General features: G+C 39.8%; 1 protein-coding gene across 2 annotated transcripts; it reads left to right on the top strand.

Annotated features, from left to right (window-relative positions):
- Positions 1-953: 953 nt before the first annotated feature.
- On the top strand, positions 954-3,934 carry LOC147898219 (pentatricopeptide repeat-containing protein At2g34400-like). Of its 2 annotated transcripts, none has more exons than XM_087379757.1 (3): positions 954-1,240; positions 1,359-1,426; positions 1,519-3,934. In XM_087379757.1, exons 1-3 carry the CDS (start codon positions 1,126-1,128, stop codon positions 3,397-3,399), a joined length of 2,064 nt encoding a protein of 687 aa, XP_087235883.1. In that variant the 5' UTR covers positions 954-1,125; the 3' UTR covers positions 3,400-3,934. The 2 variants fall into 2 exon arrangements, with proteins under 2 accessions (XP_087235883.1, XP_087235884.1); XM_087379758.1 differs by having other exon boundaries at positions 1,359-1,417.
- The last annotated feature ends 17,295 nt before the right edge of the window (positions 3,935-21,229 follow it).

Below are 21,229 nucleotides of genomic sequence, written 5' to 3' on the forward strand. Positions count from 1 at the left end.
CTTCGTAGGAGGGGTGAGGCAATTGGTCTTTTCACCAAACACCATCATTGCAAAAATAACCACTTGAGTGAATGCCTCAACTTGCGAACCACTTTGTGGACATTACAAACCACCCCTCTTTCGTGAACCGGCAGTAAAAAGTCTAACCCATGGGTTTCCTATTGGTTAACAATCTAAGATCTTGTTCATGTGAAGGGTACGGTTTGCAAACTAGATGGGTGCCAAATTTTAATTTGGGTTCACCCGTTGCAGTTTTGGGGGGGAAACCTGGTTGCTCCTCAGACCCCTGCTTTAGAGCCTATTCACGTGAGGCTTGATTTCAAATCAAGGCATTCACACAAGTGCTTTTTTTGTAATGGTTTGGAAAAACCAGTTGCCTGACGGACCCCTCCTCCCAAAGAGGGGCTCAAGAGAAAACCAAGTCTAATCATTACCTTGGATTGTTGGCTCTAGCCCATAGCATTTCTGAAAAATCGTGCCTAAATGCTGCAAATTCTAACGGACCCGTCCTCCCAAGGAAGGGCTCGCGAGAAAACCAAGTGCAATCATTACCTTAGACTGTGGCTACATCCCACGGCATTTCTGAAAATTTGTGTCTAATTGCTGCGCATTTGTAGGGTGACATTGTTGGGAAAAAATTGGTAGTTGCTGCTAGCAACAATAAGTGAAGGCACCTTCAAATCTCTCCACGAGAACATTCAAAAAACCAAAACCTTGGTTATTTTTTTTTGTTTTTTTGTAGAGGGACAAGGTGGTTGGGAAAGCACCTCTCACGTGAAGAGGCTGGAGGCTGTAAAGACCATGGGAAACCACCCTTGCGTGAAAAGGCGCTAAACACCCAATTGGAGGAACGGCCCCCAACGCTAGAACCCAAAGTCCTAGTTTGACGCGCTCTAAACCAATTGCACCCTCGCGTGAACAGGCTCTAAACATCTAACTTCAAAATTTAACAGGCTAAATACTTGAATCTTTCTACACGCTTCCCACTCCTTTGCAGTCTAGTTCTTCTCGCGATGATCACTCATAGTACGAGCCAGAGATCCTTGGAAACACATACCAAATCCACGCGCGGACATAAACACACTCCACTAGCCACAGATACCTGCCATATGTCGCAACGAATCTATGCAGCCCTATCGTCGCTGTTTGGTAGCTCATCTCTGCAGGCAATCAATCCCTCACTCTCCGTTGGCTTCCCCCCACGACGGTGGAGCTGTGGTGGAGCAATTTTCACCTTCAGGTTCTTTTGCCACGGTCAAAATCGAGAAGTTTTAATAAGTGGGCTGTCCTTAATCTTACCGATCGGACTGTTTTGCTGGCGACATTCACTTTTGGCAATTGGTTTTCGTTCTGGTCAGGGACCGAGCGCTTATGGAAGGAGTACTTCACAGATCCCTCCCAGTGGTGGAACAGCCGAGTGAGTAATGTAAGTGTGCGACTAATTTGAACGGAATGATTTGCACGGGTATATTAGTAGATTTCCTAGTCTGACGAGTCTTTTCTGAATCTTGACAATAGAAAAACCCAAACTCTGTAGCATTCCAGCATAAGATAGATCGCTGGTATAATCCAGATTGGGCTAAAGACATGCTCGAGACAAAGGCCAAACCAACCGCATGTCGGACCAAAGACCGTGGCTTGGTGGAGGAGTGTGGCAAGGCCGGAGCAGTTGCTCAAGAACTACTCGAGAAGAATGCCTGGGAGACGCTCAGCTTAGAGGAGGCACTCACGTCTATGGAATGGATGCCTGAGCCGCCTTCACTTCAGAATCTTACATACATCTTGCATAAATGCAGAACAAAGAAAAATCTAGCGTATGCCAAGCGCTTGTATGCCTACGCGTGCAAAATTGGGCTGGAAGATCATAGATCTTTTGGGAACAACCTTGTCTTAATGTTGGTCCAAGTTGGAAGTATATGCGATGCTCAGCAGGTTTTTAACAAGTTGGTTGATCGGAATGTGTATTCGTGGACTTCTCTCATTTGGGGTTACATTGAATTTGGGGATTCAAAGCACGCCCTCAACCTTTACCAGAAAATGCAAGAGGATTCTGTACACCCTAGCAAGTATACCTTTGTGGCTGTACTGAAGGCCTGTGCTAGGCTGAAAGATGCAGAAAGCGGACGAGAATTACATGTCGAGATAGCCAGAAAGAAGCTGGAAAGAGATCGTTTTGTTGGCAACACGATGGTAGATATGTATGCCAAATGTGGCGTGCTTCTGCAAGCACGGGAAATCTTTGACAAGCTGCCAATACGAGACGAGGTCTCATGGACTGCACTCATAGCAGGATATGCCGAGCAGGGGCTTGGTGAGGAAGCACTGAACTGTCTCCAACAGATGCAACTGGAGGGTCTTTCTCCAAATGCTGTCACATTTCTTTGCAGCTTGAAAGCTTGTGGCAGCGTAGGAGCCATCGACAAAGGCCGAGAAATGCACACCGACATAGCCAGCAAGGGTCTAGAAGGAGGTCTTGCTATTGGCAGCACCTTGGTGGATATGTATGCCAAATGTGGCTCACTTGTAGATGCACACGCAGCATTTAACAAGCTGCCAGTTCGAGATGAGGTCTCCTGGAATGCACTGATTGCAGGATATGCAGAGCATGGGTATGGTGAGGAAGCGCTGAGCTGTCTCAAACAGATGCAACTGGAGGGTCTCTCTCCAGATGCTGTCACATTTGTTTGCAGCTTAAAAGCTTGCGGCAGCATAGGAGCCATAGACAAGGGCCGGGAAATACATGCTGAGATAGTCAGAAAGGGTTTGGAAAGGAATCTTCTTGTTGGCAACACATTGGTAGATATGTATGCCAAATGTGGCTCGCTTGGAGAAGCACGGGAAGGGTTTGACAAGCTGCCAGTTCGAAATGAGATCTCGTGGAATGCACTGAGTGCAGGGTATGCCCAGCAAGGAAAAAGTGAAAGTGTTTTCCAGATGCTTGAGAGGATGAGAGGAGAAGGGATAAAGCCAAATGAGGTTACATTTACTACCGTGCTGAGTGTATGCAGTCACGCAGGTCTAGTGGATAAGGGCCACAATTACTTTGAGGCCATGAGCAGAGACTATGGCATCACTCCAACTATTAAGCACCACAGAGGCATGGTTGATCTCCTTGGCCGTGCAGGCCAATTAGAACAGGCAGCAGCAATGGTGATGAAGATGCCTTTCCATCCTGATCCTGTGGCGTGGCATACAGTGTTGGGTGCTTGTCAAAAGTGGGGTAATGTGGAAGTTGGAAGACTGGCCTTTGAACATGCAGTGCAATTGGATGAAAGGGATGGTGCATCTTATGTTTTGATGTCTAATATCTATGCAGATGCTCACATGCAGGAAGAAGAGAAGAAGATTGAAGCAATGAGAACAAAAACACAAGCATGGAGGAAGCATGGAGAGAGTTGATGGGGGGGATTGTGCATTCATTTTGGTGGGGTATACAAGACAGATTGCATTGGTTTTCAGGTGAAATCCTTTGATGCAAACAAAGATGGGTTATGTGGGAAGCTGGCTATTGTGTATGCGCTAATCAATACACCCAAGGAGACACATACCAGTTGTCAAGAGACTCTGGGTTTGCAGTAACTGTCATGTGGTCATTGCACTGATATTAAAGGTAGAGCAGTGGACTATTCATGTTGGAGATGCAAACCGCTTTCATGTCTTCAATGAAGGAAGGTGTTCTTATGGGGACTATTTGCTGGTCCATTTCTAGTAGCCAGTATTCCTCTGATTTGAAATGTTTCTGCTATAGTAATGGAAATATATTCAGAAGAGAGTAATTGAGTCGGATCATGATTTGTGTCAATAGCGGGCCATTGAATAAGTTTATTTGTGGCTTCAATGGCCCTGTTGGCCTCAAGTTTTCTTTGTGTTTCTTGATTGTCTTTGAAGTACTCAGCATTTGTGCCACTCATGCTTACAAAGTCGTCCAATTGAATCTAAAGATGTTATCTACTCTTTCAATTTTCTTCCAGATTATTGGTTTGGAACAATAAGGGACTCTTTATTCCAACAAAGCATTTCTCTCTCCTTAAGGATCGATCTCTTTTGAGACTTGTCCAATTGTCCTCCATAAACATAGTCAAGTAAGAGCTCTCATGTATGATTTGTTTGTCCTAGACGTTCAAAATCTAAAGATTTTACATATAGGAGCAGTCTAAAGCGGGGGAAATCCTTTTGTGAGCTTTTTGTCGCGTGTTTTTTTAGGAGCTAAACAAAATTTGCAATTTTTTTAAGATCCCTTCTCTCTCTCTCTCTCTCTCTCTCTCTCTCTCACTCACACACACACACACACACACACACACACACACACACATACACACAATCCCACAATCCCTTTTTCCTTCTGACCATACGGATTATTTTTCGTTCCTTTATAATCGTTCGAAAACCCGTTTAAACTCTCTCTCTCTCTCTCTCTCTCTCTCTAGAATTGTTCCCTCACACTCTCTCTCTACCAGTCTCTCCCCTAACTTCTAAACTAAAATTTTTCTTATAATTTCCCTAAATCTCTCTTAATTTGTAGTACTATTCCCACTCTCTCCCAAACTCCCCATAATCCCCCAATCTCTTTGTAATTGACTCCTACCTCTCCCTATTTCTCTTAAATTTTCCTACTTACTCTAATTTCTCCCAATTTGTTCAATAAAATTTCCTAAACTTTTCTTTATTTTCATTCTATCCTCCTTCTCTATTGTTCCAATTTCCCCTAATTACCTCCTATTTTTCACTATTTAACCTAATTTTTTTCTAATTCTTTCCTAATTTCGTCCTAAATTTGTCCTAACCTCGTCCTTAAGTTTTTAAATAAATTTTCTTAAAAAACAATTTCCCTAATTTTTTATTCTCTCTCTCTCCCCCCCTCTCTCCCTCCCTCCCTCCCTCTCTATATACACTATTTTATTCTCACACTTTCTTATTTTTAATTACTAATTTTCTTACATTCTTGTCTCCTATTTTTTAAATAAAAAATTTACTCCTAATTATTACCATTTTCCTTTCTATTTTACTTTTCTCTAATTTATTCCTTCTTTAAAATTTTTCATTCTTTTTTCTTTTTTATCCCTATTCCCCCTTTTTCCTTTTGGTTTTTTCCCTTATTTTCCTTATTCTTACTTTACCTATCTTTCCTAATTTGTCTTATTTTTCCCTTATTCTTCCCTTTTTGTCCTTAATTTTTCTTGTTATTTATTCTTTTTAACTAAAATTTTCCTTAATTCTACCAATACCATTGATTTTTCTATATTCTTTTTTCTTACTTTAGTTTTCACCTAGTTTATTCCTATTCATTCCCTTTTAAATTCCCCCCCCCCCACCCCCAACTCCCTAGATCTTTGACTATTTTGCTTCCTCGACCCTTGACCTTCATGCACTACTAATACCCCTCTCTTCCTATGTTCCAACCGACCAATCTTGACTGCCTTTAAATATTGCCCCCTCCTCATCTCCTTCCTACCTACAGCCTATCTGTGCTTGCTCTTTCTCAAGCGTGCTGTCTATTGCAAATTCCTATGAAGTTCCTACAGCGTGCTACTACTGGCCCTTCACCCGCCCGTGCCTCGAAGCTACTACGTTGTAGACTTATGACTGCGTACTGTCCTTACTCCCCCAACCTGTCTGCATCACGTCTTACAGTCTTCTAGTTGCTCAGGCACTGGCACCCTTATTGCGCATACCCGTTGTTGTGATCCTGCTCCGAGTCCCGCAACCTGTCATTATTGATGCCACCCATCGCTTCAAGCTACTTAGTTTCGAACCTCACATTAAATTTTTTTAATACTTTTGGGTACTCCCACCCCCCCTTTGCTTAATTCTCCTTTGTCCTATCTCTCAATTTATTAACCTCTCTATTAACTTATAAAGTTTATGACTAGTCTCCCTAATGCCATTTGTATTAACTTATTAGCCTCCATATACTTATATTCACCTTTTCAACCACTCATCCTAGTTTCTCTGAAACCTTTGGCCCTTGTCTCCCTTATCTCTTTCTCCACATCCTTTTACATTTAATTACCCCCTTTTCTCCCCCATTATTTTTCCATTAATTCCCCTCCCCCGTAGTTTTACATTAATTCCCCTCCTTTTTTCCCTTTTCTTTCTATTAATTTGTATTATATTTCACTCTAATTTTAACTCAATTCGGCAAGGTTGTTTAAAACTACACCTACTAGCATCACTATTCCTCTTCCACACCTCTTCCAATGACCCCTCTCCTTCCACTTTCTTCTCACTTACCCCTTCTACTAAGTTTCAATATTTTATTCTCTATAACCTCCAAACTCATTCCTCTACCCAAACAAGTTTTACATTAAGCTTGATAAGCATATGGTCAAGTGTTAATTTTTATTGTGACTCCTATAACAAGGGAGGTGTGTTTATGACACTTGTCTTCCCAACGAAAGTTTAAACCAGTTCTTACTGTTTTGCTTGTTGGATGGTGGTAGGTAGGCAGACTCCCCTTTTCAATAAAGTCATGCTTGCCAGGACTTATCCAAGCTAAACTTCTATACAGTTTCCACAAAGTAGCCCATTGCTTGTTTCCCTTACAAACAGGGGTTTCACTAACTTGTATAAGCTTTTTCATTAATACAATTAGTCCTATTTCATTATCTGGCCTCACTCTTTTGTCTTTTCACTATGCAAAAGGGTGTTATCAAGTCTTCCACACACAGGTCATTTCCCCTGCAACTCTAACTTGTTCTTTATTTGTTTTGCTTTTTCTAATAAACATCTTTCTAATCCTTCTCTTGTCCTTGTAGAATTATTCATCGGATGTCACACTCCAGATCCAAACTCTCTAGAGCTCACTATGGCTCCCACCTCCCACCTCCCAAATAATACATTTAAGTCATCATGGCCTTTGGCCTTTTGACTCCTTTCATTTCTCCTTTAAGCAATATTGTCTTATTACACTTACCTTGGCCTTTTGACTCCTTTCATTTCTCCTTTAAGCAATACTGTCTTATTACACTTACCTTGTTAGTTTTTCCCTAAAACTCTTCTAACCTAGATTATTGTCAAAACTGGCCACTTCCTTTACTTGCCTAATATTACTACAACCACAACTTACCCATATATCTATTAAACCAATTTGCTTCCATACTGTTTATCTACCTCACTCAAGTACTTCTCTTCCATTCCATTACTTTAAATTGCACTTCTCAATATTCTTTTTATCTTTGGGTAGATAGTAGGTCATCACACTAAGTGATGACCTACTGTTAGTGTGATGACCTACTGTCTCACCTAGTGTGTTGTATACTACTAGGGCAAAGGTGGACACACACACACACACACTCTCCCTTTTTCCTTCTGACCATACTAATTATTTTTCTTCCCTTTATAATCCTTTGAAAACCCGTTTAAACTACCTCCCCCCCCCCCTCTCTCTCTCTCTCTTTCTCTCCAGAATTGTTCCCTCACTCTTTCTCTACCATTCTCTCCCCTAACTTCTAAACTAATCTTTTTCTTAAAATTTCCCTAAATCTCTCTTAATTTGTAGTACTATTCCCACTCTCTCCCAAACTCCCATTAATCCCCCAATCTCTTCGTAATTGATCTCTACCTCTCCCTATTTCTCCTCAATTTTCCTAGTTACGCTAATTTCTCCTAGTTTTTTCAATAAAATTTCCTAAACTTTTCTTTATTTTTCCTATTTTCCCCTTTTATCCTCCTTCTCTACTATTGTAATTTCCCCTAATTACCTCCTATTTTTCACTATTTAACCTTTTTTTTTCAAATTTTTTCCTAATTTCGTCCTAACCTCGTCCTTAAGTTTTAAAATAATTTTTCTTTTAAAAAAATTCCCCTAATTCTTTGCTCTCAACCCCCCCCCTCTCTCTCTTTCTCTCTTCCTCTCTCCATACACTATTTTATTCTCACACCTTCTTATTTTTTATTACTAATTTTCTTACATTCTTGTCTCCTTTTAATTTTTTTTTAAACTCCTAATTATTACCTTTTTTCCTTTCTATTTTACTTTTCTCTAATTTATTCCTTCTTTACATTTTTTCATTCTTTTTTCTTTTTTATCCCTATTCCCCCTTTTTCCTTTTGGTTGTTTTGCTTATTTTCCTTATTCTTACTTTACCTATCTTTCCTAATTTGTCTTATTTTCCGCTTATTCTTCCCTTTTTGTCCTTAATTTTTCTTGTTATTTATTCTTTTTAACTAAAATTTTCCTTAATTCTACCAATACCATTGATTTTTCTATATTCTTTTTTCTTACTTTAATTTTCACCTAGTTTATTCCTATTCATTCCCTTTTGAATTCCTAGCCCCACCCCCCCTGCGCCCGCCCCTTCCCCCCCCTCCTCCCCCCCACCCCCAACTCCCTAGATCTTTGACTATTTTGCTTCCTCGACCCTTGACCTTCACGCACTACTAATACCCCTCTTTTCCTATGTTCCAACCGACCAATCCTGATAGCCTTTAAATAGTGCCCCCTCCTCATCTCCTTCCTACCTATAGCCCGTCTGTGCTTGCTCTTTCCCAAGCACGCTGTCTACAACGAATTCCTATGAAGTTCCTGCAGCGTGCTACTACTCGCACTTCACTTGCCCCTGCCTCGAAGCTACTACGTTGCAGACTTATGGCTGTGTACTGTCCTTACTCCCCCAACCCATCTGTATGTCTTACAATCTTCTAGCTACTCAGGCACTGGCGTCCTTGTTGCCTGCACCTACTGTTCCTACTCCGAGTCTCGCAACCTATCATTATTGACGCCGCCCATCGCTTCAAGTATACTTAGCTTCGAACCTCGTGTGTCGTGTTGACTCTCAAACTGTGCATTGGGCTCATAGGTTAAATTTGTTTTATACTTCTGGTTACTTCCCCCCCCCCGCTTTCCTTTTTTCCTTTCTATTTTACTTTTCTCTAATTTATTCCTTCTTTACTTTTTTTCATTCTTTTTTCTTTTTAATCCCTATTCCCCCTTTTTCCTTTTGGTTTTTTTCCTTATTTTCCTTATTCTTACTTTACCTATCTTTCCTAGTTTGTCTTATTTTCCCCTTATTCTTCCCTTATTGTCCTTAATTTTTCTTTTTATTTATTATTTTAAACTAAAATTTTCCTTAATTCTACCAATACCATTGATTTTTCTATATTCTTTTTTCTTACTTTAATTTTCACCTAGTTTATTCCTATTCATTCCCTTTTAAATTCCCAGCCCCCCCGCCCCCTCTCCTCCCCTCCACCCCCAACTCCCTAGATCTTTGACTATTTTGCTTCCCCGACCCTTGACCTTCACGCACTACTAATACACCTCTTTTCCTACGTTCCAATCGACCAATCCTGACAGCCTTTAAATACTGCCCCTCCTCATCTTCTTCCTACCTATAGCTCATCTATGCTTGCTCTTTCTCAAGCGTGCTGTCTTCTGCGAATTCCTATGAAGTTCCTGCAATGTGCTACTATTGGCCCTTCACCCCCCGTGCCCCGAAGCTACTACATTGCAAACTTATGGCTGCATACTGTCCTTACTCCCCCAACTCCCGTCTGTATCCCATCTTACAATCTTCTAGCTGCTGACCCACTAGCGCCCTTGCTGCCCGCACCCACTGTTGTGATCCTGCTCCGAGTCTCGTAACCTGTCATTATTGACGCCGCCCATCGCTTCAAGCTACTTAGCTTTGAACCTCGTGTGTCGTGTTGACTCTCAAACTATGCATTGGACTCACAGGTTAAATTTGTTTTATATTTCTGGTTACTGCCCCCCCCCTTTTTCCTTAATTCTCATTTTTCCTATCTCTTAATTTATTAACCTCTCTATTAACTTATAAAGTTTATGACTAGTCTCCCTAATACCATTTCTATTAACTTATTAGCCTCCATATACTTATATTCACTTTTTCAACCATTCATCCTAGTTTCTCTAAAACCCTTGGCCCTTGACCCCCTTATCTCTTTCTCCACATATTTTTACATTTAATTACCCCCTTTTCTCCCCCATTAATTTTCCATTAATTCCCCTCCCCGTAGTTTTACATTAATTCCCCTTCTTTTTTCCCTTTTCTTTCTATTAATTTGTATTATATTTCACTCTAATTTTAACTCAATTTGGCAAGGTTGTTTAAAGCTACACTTGCTAGCATCACTATTCCTCTTTCACACCTCTTCCATGCACCCCTTCCCTTCCACTTTCTTCTCAATTACCCCTTCTACTAAGTTTCAATATTTTATTCTCCGTAACCTCCAAACTCATTCCTTTACCCAAAAAATTTTTACATTAAGCTTGATAAGCGTATGGTCAAGTGTTAATTTTTATTGTGACTCCAATAACAAGGGAGGGGTGTTTATGACACCTGTCTTCCTAACCAAAGCTTTAACCTAGTTCTCACTATTTTGCTTGTTGGATGGTGGTAGGTAGGTAGACTCCCCTTTTTAATAAAAGTGATGCTTGCCAGGACTTATCCAAGCTAAACTTCTATACAGTTTCCACAAAGTAGGCCACTACTGGTTTCCTTTATAAAAAGGGTTTCATTGACTTGTACAAACTTTTCCATTAATACAATTAGTCCTATTCCATTGTCTAGCCTCGCTCTTTTGTCTTTTCACTATGCAAAGGGGTGTTATCAAGTCTTACACACACACACACACACACACACACACACACACACACACACACAAAGGCTCTTTTTAGGGGTGGGAAAAAATCTCCCAACTCCAAAGAAACCAAGAATCCTAGTTTAAAGGAAATTTTTCTATGAACTTTTTTGGCATCTTGAAAAGTGTGTGAACTTTTTTCATGCATTTGTAGTTAGGCCTTAGCCATATCTATGGATTACATTCAATTTATCTACATAAAATTTAGAGACATTTAAGTGCATATATCAATTTCTTTATATACACGATGGGTAAGATATCAAAGATCACACATGAGATATACACTCTAAGTCCTTTCTAGAAAAATGAATATTTGACAATACATGATTTGGCCTTTTTAACATCGTAAAGAGAGAATAGAAAAAGAATAATTAAGTAAGCAAAGCTAGGCTTATGTTATCATCAATACCCAAGCATAAGCTACCATCTAGGTTTATAAAAACATTCAAATCTCCTAGATAGACCCAGTGCTTAACAAAGCTATTAAAAAATCCCAACAACTAAACTTACGATAGCAAAAGAAAGATAACAAAGAAGAAAAATAGAATAAGAAATGAGAGAGAGAGAGAGAGAGAGAGAGAGAGAGAGAGAGAGAGAGAGATGCCAAGGCACAAAAATTGATAATACACACAACTAGACAAATTCGAGATTGAAAAAGATAGAAGTCTTCTTCCAAGCCAGATCTTTTACAAAAAGAAAACACTTTTGAATGGAAGAATGTCAAGTTTCCCTACCACCCTATGCCCTACCTCCAATATCTCGCTTGTAATATCAATCTTAATTGTAATCTAAATCTCAATCACAATCATAGCCAAAGGTGGAACATAATCACAATCTCGATCTCATTATTTCATCTCAAAACCTTGATCTTAGTCCTAGTCTAATAATTCTTATCTCTAGTCCCCATCTAATTCTTCTCTCTACATGAAATGTGTGGAAGCCTACCCACAAAAAATCTTTCTCCATGTTGCAAAGGTTGAGACCCAAATTGAGGCAAATTGAAAAAATTTCACTTTCCCAAAAAGTCCCTCTACATGTGTGAAACTTGCTTTCTAACAAGGTGATGTCTCCTCAAAACACTTCTAGGTAACACCATGCAATTGCCATTTGCTTCGACAAACCTAATGGCCACGTGCTCTCTGTAAATAAATTCTATTAATTTATCTTGACTGTGTCTCCATATTGTCACATTAACCTAAGTCAAGAGCCCTAAAGTAATACTTTGTGCCTCCTCCTAGCATCCCCACCTTGGCAACCTCTTAGTTGCCCCTTGCCGCCACACGGCTCCCATTTGCCTCGCAATCCCCCTCACATCCCTACTCTATGCTCCCCTTCTCCACTCCACCTGTCTTCCTTCTCACCCTCCACTCCCCTCTTGCTCAGCCTGCCCTCACCCCTCACATATATAGGAGCACTGAGGTAGTGGAATCTTCCAGAACAAGGAAGGTTCGAGAAACTGCCCTCAATTTAAAACTTCAAGATAGGTTAATCATTCGTAGGCACCTTAATTTTTTAGAAGATAAACTTTGAGATATGTTAATAATTCATGGGCTGAGTAGCCACTATTTCTAATACAAAATTTTGATTATTGTGGGACGTATTGGCTATGTTCACCCTGCATCGAGTTTGACCAAATAAACTCCTACCAACTTTTGCTTTTCTTTAACACTTCCCCTCAAACTGAAGGTATGAGGTTTTATAAAAGCTAAAATAATATCTATTTCAAAAGAAAGTTGATAGATAATATCATAACTAAGCCTCCTTAGACCTACAAGAGGGCTACATGGTAAAACTATGAGACTGATGCTTACATTGTCAACGAGCCATCACAAGAGGAGGTGATAATCATGGGTTGATGGAGCAAAATGCCAACCAATAGTTAGGTGCCAAGTCTTGGAGCGATACATTTTCTTCAATCCCACTTCTAATGGGGCCTCATTCATTCGTAGAGACAAGACACGAGCCTCAAGTTTGGGCCCTAGCAAAGACCTTGGCATTTTTTATGTGATCCAAATTCTTGAGTCCCTTTCCATGCCCATGCCCCCTTAGGCCAAGGCATTGAAGATCCATTTAAAAATTTAATTACTTGATTGTTGATTCCAAAGGGCCAGATCGTCCTACCATAGAGTCTTGATAATCCCCTACACTAGTAAATGAGCCAATTCTTTTGCCACTAGTTGAAACCAGTACCCTGTAGCATTCCATCCCGACCCCTACACATCCGTGTGATTAATTAAACAGAGAAGGTAAGAGTGTTTTTGTGGTATCTTCATGTCCCCAAATCTTGCAAATGTAAACCATAAACGACGAGCCTTGCCCATGCCATTTTTAGTTCAAATGTTGAAACAACTTTAAGGAGCTTGATTAAAAACTCAAATGTAGAGAAGAGGTTTCTTTGTGATAACCATATGAAATAAGAATATTGCTTACCCCACATCTAGGATAGTGTATCCATGTCCCATAATCCCATTCTCTCATACAACTTCTAATTTGTCTTGAGCTTGAAGGTCTCTATCAATTGTCTCATTATGAGTCTATTTGACTGATCCCGACCATAGCCTTGCCTCCCTTATATTAAGGTATAGTGTGTCTTTGATAGAGAAATGTCTAAGGATTGTATCTATCCAAATAATAGAGAAACATATGGAGTCCTTACTAGTAAAGGTCCATATTTTCCTAGTAAAACCCTTCCACTACAAATGCCACCACTCCCATCAACACATTGGAAAGGGATAGGTAGGTTCTTTATTTATAGGTGTTAGGGGCATGCTCCAACTTCTTCTATAGCAGGTTATAGTTGTTTTTGGTAGGTTGGGGATTGATTGTTTCTCCCTACCTAGGCCCATTTTCTAGTTTCTTTGTGGAGTTTGTGGGATGGAGATTACTCTCCCACCTCTGCTATAATTGCCTTTTGTCCATTCTAAATGGAATATATTACTATTTTATGGGGAAAACAATTCTTATAGTATGCTTTAAGCATTATTAGAGGTATCTAATTCCAAATCTCTTCCTTGCTCTCCCCCCTAGGGATTAATTTAATCATCACTATATTGGCCTTTCTATCCAAAAATCCTCTCTCTACTGATTCATCCCACAGACACATAGAACTCCATTGGAAGACCATCCTCCATCGAGACCTTTCCTTTGGCCACGCAATCAACTACCCCTTTCAATATTTGTCTAGATATTCAGAGTCAAATTTTGAGAGAACGCCCAAAGGTATTTGTTTGCATTTATCTCTTACCATAAGCTTCTTTTTTGAGATAATTCTTGGTTCCACCAAAAAGGTGTTCATAATGAGATGTCACCAGCTGAAGAATTTTTGAGTTATCACTCACAACCTAATAATTTACTCTAAGGTGAGTGATCAGGGAAGATTATTTATGAGGCCATAGTCTAGCGGGTGAAAAAAGCAAGGGTTGATACCCATCTATGTCTACTAAACATGTCTTTGTTAGCTCTATCATACTTAGCTTCCCATGATTCCCCAGTGTAAATCTTCTATTGTTGAGATTCCATGAGTTCTTTTTCTCTCAGTTGCTCCTTGAGTCTTTTCAATTACAACCATCCTTACAATTTTGAAAAACATAGGGGAATCCTAATAAAATTTCCCTCTAAAAATTGCATGGACCTCTTGAATCTAGCCATAGTTGCCTTTTTCCTTACTGATTTCAAGCGAACTCTTGGTCCTATCTATGGCCCTAATCCATTTATCCAAAATAGATTTCCCTCCAAAAGCATTAACCTAGCTCTTTTTAAAATTTTCCTAGCATTATCTTTAAGCTACGATTACATTGTCCTAGCATTATCTTTGAGCTACGATTACATTGTCCTAGCATTATCTTTGAGCAGGATTCATAACTCTTTCCAAGACCTCTCTTAATTTGCATTAGAGTCTGGTTATGATAATAAAAGGGTAGAGACATCAAAGAGATATACCTACTCTATTGTCCAATTGGAATCCTCTATTACCCTTTACCTTGATGAAGGGTTGTTCATTCTCCAAATTAGCCTTTCTACTCCTAGAAGCTTCTTCTCAAAAGTTTGAGTATTGCAGACTATCTCTTCCAATTCTTCGTCATCTGTTTCCATGTCCTCATCTCTCCAAATTCCCTTTTCTCTTTGCATCCTATTGGGTTTGCTCTCCCTATTTCCTACTATTTTGATCTACCTCTAGAATCTCATCTCTTCTTCTTTTGTTTCCTTACATCATTTGTTTGCTAGTTTTTCTCATTCTTCTACTAGTAATTTTTATATGATTGGCCCTTTGAGGGTAGTCTTTGATAAAATACCTCTCATGCTGCATAAAGGGGATACTTGTAAAGTACACTTTCTAAATGACCTCTCCCCTACCCTGCCCTCTATTCTTAGTGCACTTGGAGGTCAACAACAAGGTCCATTATAGCATGCACTTCAGGATTATGCCTTGAGTTGAAAAATTTATCCCAAGGAACTACCATAAAGGTCTTTTGATGGAGGAGGTGAAAACGTGGGATCCCACAAGTGCACTAATAGAAGCAGTAGATTTCTAACAATCTAGGTCCCATTCTTGACAACTACACTCACCATTTTTGCTATCCTCTCAAAAAGTAAAATGAAGTACTTGTTGCATAGGAACCTAATGTTTGATAGCAATAGATCTTTCTTAATCCAAGTTCTTGACCCATTCCCCTAGGAAGGTAGTAGGGGATCTAGGACAACGTACATATGCTACAATAGCATTAGCACACAGCCACTTTGCTATCGCATTCAATGGTCTAGTATGAAATTTCACCAACAATATTACTTGGGAAATTTTCTCCAATCTCTTGAATTTCTCTATCATGATTTGGGCCAACTCTTTGTGTGCTTGCATAGCTTCTACATTTTTGCTGGAGGAGGGAAAGAGCTTTCTAGATTTGGGGGTTGAGCTCTTCCCATTAGGGAAATTTTTTTTGATGGATTCTCGAAAGGAGCTCCTCGTCTCGCCTTGAACTACCTTAGCATATGAGGGTCTGCTTTGCATGTTGACACTCCAGCACCAACAATGACTTTCTTTCTCTTGTTGACACTCTAGCACCACCTTGTTGAGCTCCTTGTTGTCTTCCATCTTTGCCTTGCTTCCCTTCTTGTTGTCTTCCTTCTCCACCTTGCTACCCTCCTTGGATTCATTGTTGTTTTCCCTAGTGATTTCCTTCTTGGTTTGTTTGTTAGTTTCCTCATGGCCTCCCTATTGGTTTCATGTCCACCTTTATTTTTTTGTGTTTCTTGAGGACCGCTAGGAGAATATAATCACATATTAATTTGTTTGCCTCATCGATGGGGAATGGTTTGGTATTTTTGGGAGCATGTTGTGTTTGTAAGCCTTTCATGCATAATATGAGAGTGAACCTTGAAAATGGTGTCATTTTTTATCTCTTGATTGTTTCCTAAATGAGTATCTTTTCCCTTGATTATGAGGGGGTCTAGGTGTTATTTGTAGTGCTTATCATGTGAACATCCTCTTTTAAGAAACTCGATTGGCAGTCTTTCTTTTTGGGAATCTGAGGATCATCACTGCAAGATTTACATGATTTGATAGAGCATCACTACATGTTAGAGCATGGAGATGTGATCATGGTAGAGCATCACTACATGGATATAGATGACCATGTATCCTAGGTGAATGTCCCATTTGTCAGCCACCTTGATCCTCATTATGTGTATTACAAGGCCAACCAAGTCTGATAGCCTAAGGTTTGTGTGGGAGCAATTGATTTGTCCAAATGGAGAGTCTAATTAGCACTTTATTGAATCCATTAATGGAAGATATCTCATTGTGTATTATGAAGGGAGAGCAATTTGTCCATCCCCCCCATTTGCCTATTAGAATTTAGAGTAGAAGACCCTATGGTTATAAAATTGAGAAGATTTGCAATAGTTGATGTTGAACAATTAGACAAAAAGAGATGGTTATTGTTGTATAATGCCACTTGACAAAGAGTTTATAGATCACTTACAATCCATCCCTAAACACATGATTAAATTCATAATTCTTATAGCCCCCTAGCAAGTTAAGTAATTCATGATGTGCCTATCCAACTTCCCTAAGGACATTGTTGTCTCTGCGATTGCTTTTGTTAAAAATTACTAATTTCAAGAATAAAGATGGAATACAGAGTACCCATTATTACAAGAAGTAGACAAAAATTTTATGCACATCATCTATAGATATCTATAGTCTACTTGATTCTATGACTCATATGAGTCTACCTATTGACTCCATGGTTCAAGAAATTGTAACACATGGATGGCAGGGAACATGACACATTGCTTGTCAAGAAGTTTTTTTATTATTGCATTAAAATTGGTTAACTAAAGGGTTATTGTTTGCTTGGGTGAGGTTTAGGGAATTTGATGTATATAGGTATCTTGCATGACCGATAACTTATGCATTGCTCAATGAAATTTGGCAAAATTTGTCTTCAAGTTGTAGTACACATTACAAAATTAAACATGAGACCAAGAAATTATGGAATAACTATTTGGAACAAAACCATTAAAGCATTACAAGTGCTATGTTGCATGTGAAGCATGCATCTTAAAGAGTATAGGAAATATCAATTTATTCAAAAACATCAAAATTTTGTTCTGTACATACATGCAACCAAGTAATCATTCAAAAGTACACTACATGAGATTCTTCTCAACCTTAAATGAGAACATTAGGTATGGGTTAATGGGCCTCCAATGTTGTGCTAAAGTGATGGACACCCATTTGAGGGCATGCTCCATAACTTTTTTCTAATTTGTTGAAAACCAAAACGGATTGAAATTGGGAATCCAAACTAGTGGGACTACTGCATGGAGGTCTTAAAAAATTGATAGTTGTTGACATTGGTATATATATTCACCCTAAAATGGAAAAAGTTGAAAATGTACAATTCATGCATGTCCAAAGATCTTTTAATAAATCCAACACTATTTACAATTTTGAATTGTTTCTTTTTCCACGCATTTGCTTGCTATATGGCTCATACACATGCCAAAGTTCATTGCATTTTATAACACATAGCATCAAACCCAATAGCGTGCCCTTTGGCCTATTTGTGTTTTAATTAATTTCAGGCCACACTGCACTTGTTTGGGATATCCAATTTTGCTAATGTGTATCACTGGAGGAGGGAAACCCGACGGCTAAAATTGGTCAAGGCACAAGGAATAGATTGTGATCAATGAAAGTAATGGCATAGTATCAAAATGTCAATGGAAGACACTTTTGCACCATTTGTGAAGGGAGAAACAACGAGAAGAAAGAAGACTCCTTGCAGAGTAGTAATAGAAAGCAATTATAGATGCATGCATTCGATCATTACCCGTTAGAGCGAAGAACACGAGCTGTTGTGTCATGATTGGTGGGAGCATTCGAGGCAACAACATTAGGCCATTCAAGTGAATACCAGTCTCGAGTCTTCACAAGTTTTAGCATGCACCCTAAAGTTCATAGAAGAGTAACAACCCTACCAACACCTCGAGAGGTGCACGCCCAAGAGGCGATGCTCTCTAACCTGAGAAATAGCCTATAGAAAGTGAAAGGGGTGCACAGCTTAGATCAACTAGCTGCAAAGAGGGTGACATTAGCTATGTTGGTGTCCCCTGAAACAAAGGAGAAATGGCTTGGGCACACAATGTTGAAGATGTTGTCAGTTAGAAGGACCAATGTGACTCCAATGGTCGAACATAGAGTGGAAGCAATAAACGATCATCCTAATCTGAGAAGTCTTTAGCCTTCAAAAAAATGCAAGAAAAGGAGAGAGCATAAGTGCAAAATTCATTGCTAGAGTGACGATGTTTTGTCATGAAAATATGAGAGTTTCTCCAACTAGAAAGGACATTTGTAAAAAGCGGATGAGACGCAAGGTGTTTGACGAGCAAATCATACACATGCTTGATACAATGTAGGTTAGTGGTTGCCTAAACCAGCCTGATGGTTGTTTGTGATTGAGCTTTGGGTAATTTACTTGTTTCATTTCTAACCCAGGCTGACTTGGACTTAATGTGATTGTCCTAAACCAGCCCGATGGTTTCAAACATCATGAAATCATGGCAAGTTCAGCCCTAAACCAACCTAATTGAATAAAAATTAATAACAATGTATTTTGCAACAGAATGACAATATATTGTTATTGTCCTAAACCAGCCCGATGGTTTGGACATCATGCAACCATGGCTAGTTCAGCTCAAAAGCCAGTTATGTGATTGTCCTGAACCAGAGTGGTTGAACAAAAATTAACAACAATATATTTTGCAATAGAACAATAGTATATTGTTATTTTCTAAACCAACCTGGTGGCTGGAACATCATGCAACCATGGCTGGTTTAGCTCAATCACCAATTATGTGATTGTCCTAAACCAGTGTGATTGAGTAGACATTAGTTGTTCAAATTCCATCAAGTTTTCCACCACCACCCCCTTCACGTCCCCCCTTCACCACCTCCCCCTCCACCATCCCCTCTCTACCCCCCCTTTTTCTCCGTCATCCTCCTCTCTAATCCCCCTACCCCCTTCACCCCACACCTCCCCCCACCCCCCCTCCCCTAACTTCCCCTCCATCACCCCCCACCCCCAACCCCACCTCCACCCCCACGCCCCCTCTCCAACCCCCCCACCCCCTTAATCTGCCCCCTCCTCCACCACACCTCCCCCCCACCCCCCCTCCACCAACCATCCACCCCACCCCACCCCACCCACCCACCTCCACAAGCCCCCCCCCCCCTCCAAACCCCACACCCCCTTCCCCCCCTCCACCCATTGACACCATGGCCTTAGAGGAGGACTTTATTACACATTTATCCTAGACCTCAAGATGGGGCATTGTCCTAAACGAGCCCGGTGCTAGTTCAAGCCAAATAGTAGTTTATTGAGTGAAATTGTGGTTGAGTAGAAATAATGAAATGAAAAGCAATATACCGGGTATTGTCTAATTGTGAAATTCAAAAATGAGAAGCAATATATTGTTATTTTCTAATTGTGAAATTCAGAAGTGAAAAGCAATATACTTGTTATGGTCTAATATGTGAAGTTGAGACCATCAGGCTCAATGCTTGGTAGTTAAAACTGTGACAATTCTAAACTAGCTCGGTGGTTGAAATTGTGACCATGTCCTAAACCATACCGGTGGTTGAAATTGTGACCATGTCCTAAACCATACCGGTGGTTGAAATTGTAACTGTCCTAAACTAGCCTGGTGGTTGAAATTGTGAGTGTTCAAAACTAGTGTAGTGGTTGAAATTGTTTTGTTTGCTAGTAGATTGATTAATATAATTATTAAACTCATTATATGTGACTGCATTAAACCAGTCGGGGGGTTGAAGTTATTTTGTTTTCTCATAGGTTGATTAGTTTGATTAGACCTCATTTTTGCATGTACTATGTTTTGTTTTGTTTTCCTCATAATAGTGCAAATAGGGGGCTCATTGTACTATTGTTCTCACATGTTGGGATGGCAGACGGAGCTGTATTTCAAGTTTATGGATTAGGATCCCTGACATTTCAATTGGGTAGAGGAGATTGTAAGCCCTATGTTAGGAAACTCACAGACAAGAATGTTTGTTGTTGCAAAACACACATAGAATTTGACCTGGCCTGGCAAGCTATGAATGACTTGAGATCTGATCGTCTTGGAGCATTCCTCCATGAGGATTGATGCCCATGTCTCCTCGATGAATGCATAGTGTGTAGGCAACCTGGATCCTCATCATGTGTTGTAAGGGAGACTAGGTTTTGTAGCCTAAGGTCTCTGTGGGAGCCACTGGTTTGTCCAAAGGGAGACCATGAGTGGAACCACATTGAACACATTTGTGGCGCATGCAAGAATTGTAGTCTAAAGCTAAGGAAGAGGCTATTTCATGTCTGTCCAAATGAAATGAGGCCCTGTTGCTCTAAAATGGAGGAGATTTGAAAATGTCAATGTTGAAGGATCCGATAAAAAGAGATGGCTACTATCATATAAGAGCACTCAATCAAGGGAGCTTATAGGTCACTTGGTTCAATCCATCCCAAAATATGTGCTTCAAAATTTTATGGCCAACTGGCACGATAAGCAGTTCAGGACATGTCTTGCCAAATTCACCCATGACACTATTGTCTCTGTCATAGATTTTGCAAAAATTATTCATTTCAAGAACAAGATGAGATACAAAGTGCTCACTAGTACAAAAAATAGATAACAGTTCTTATGCATAAACATTTTCTTGATTCTTCTACGACTGATGCCAATCTACTTGCTGACTCATAGGAGTCCAGGTTAGTGCAACACACATACCATTTCTACATTTCAGATGCTTTTCTAGTGCATTGGGAATGGCTGAAAAAAGAAGATCCCCATGCAAAAAATATAAAACAACATTAGGCATGGTTAGATGGTGCTACCTCTCAATTTAAATCATTCCATGGATTCTATGTTGTCTCAAGGTTCTAGACATGATGTGGAATTTCTTTGGTCTAGCCATGGCAAGGGTGAACATGATGGATGTGGTGCTGTTATTAAGTAAGATATGTTTAAAGACCAATTAACAAGCCCTCAAGAAAAGCTCAATGATGCCCATGATGCTATAATGTGGCTTACAACCAAGCTCTCCATAGGTTTCCATTCAACATATAGTAAACAA

This window comes from Dipteris shenzhenensis, chromosome 9, assembly GCF_047967505.1.
Source record: "Dipteris shenzhenensis isolate YYH24624 ecotype China chromosome 9, Dip_SZ_1.0, whole genome shotgun sequence".
Lineage (NCBI taxonomy): Eukaryota > Viridiplantae > Streptophyta > Polypodiopsida > Gleicheniales > Dipteridaceae > Dipteris > Dipteris shenzhenensis.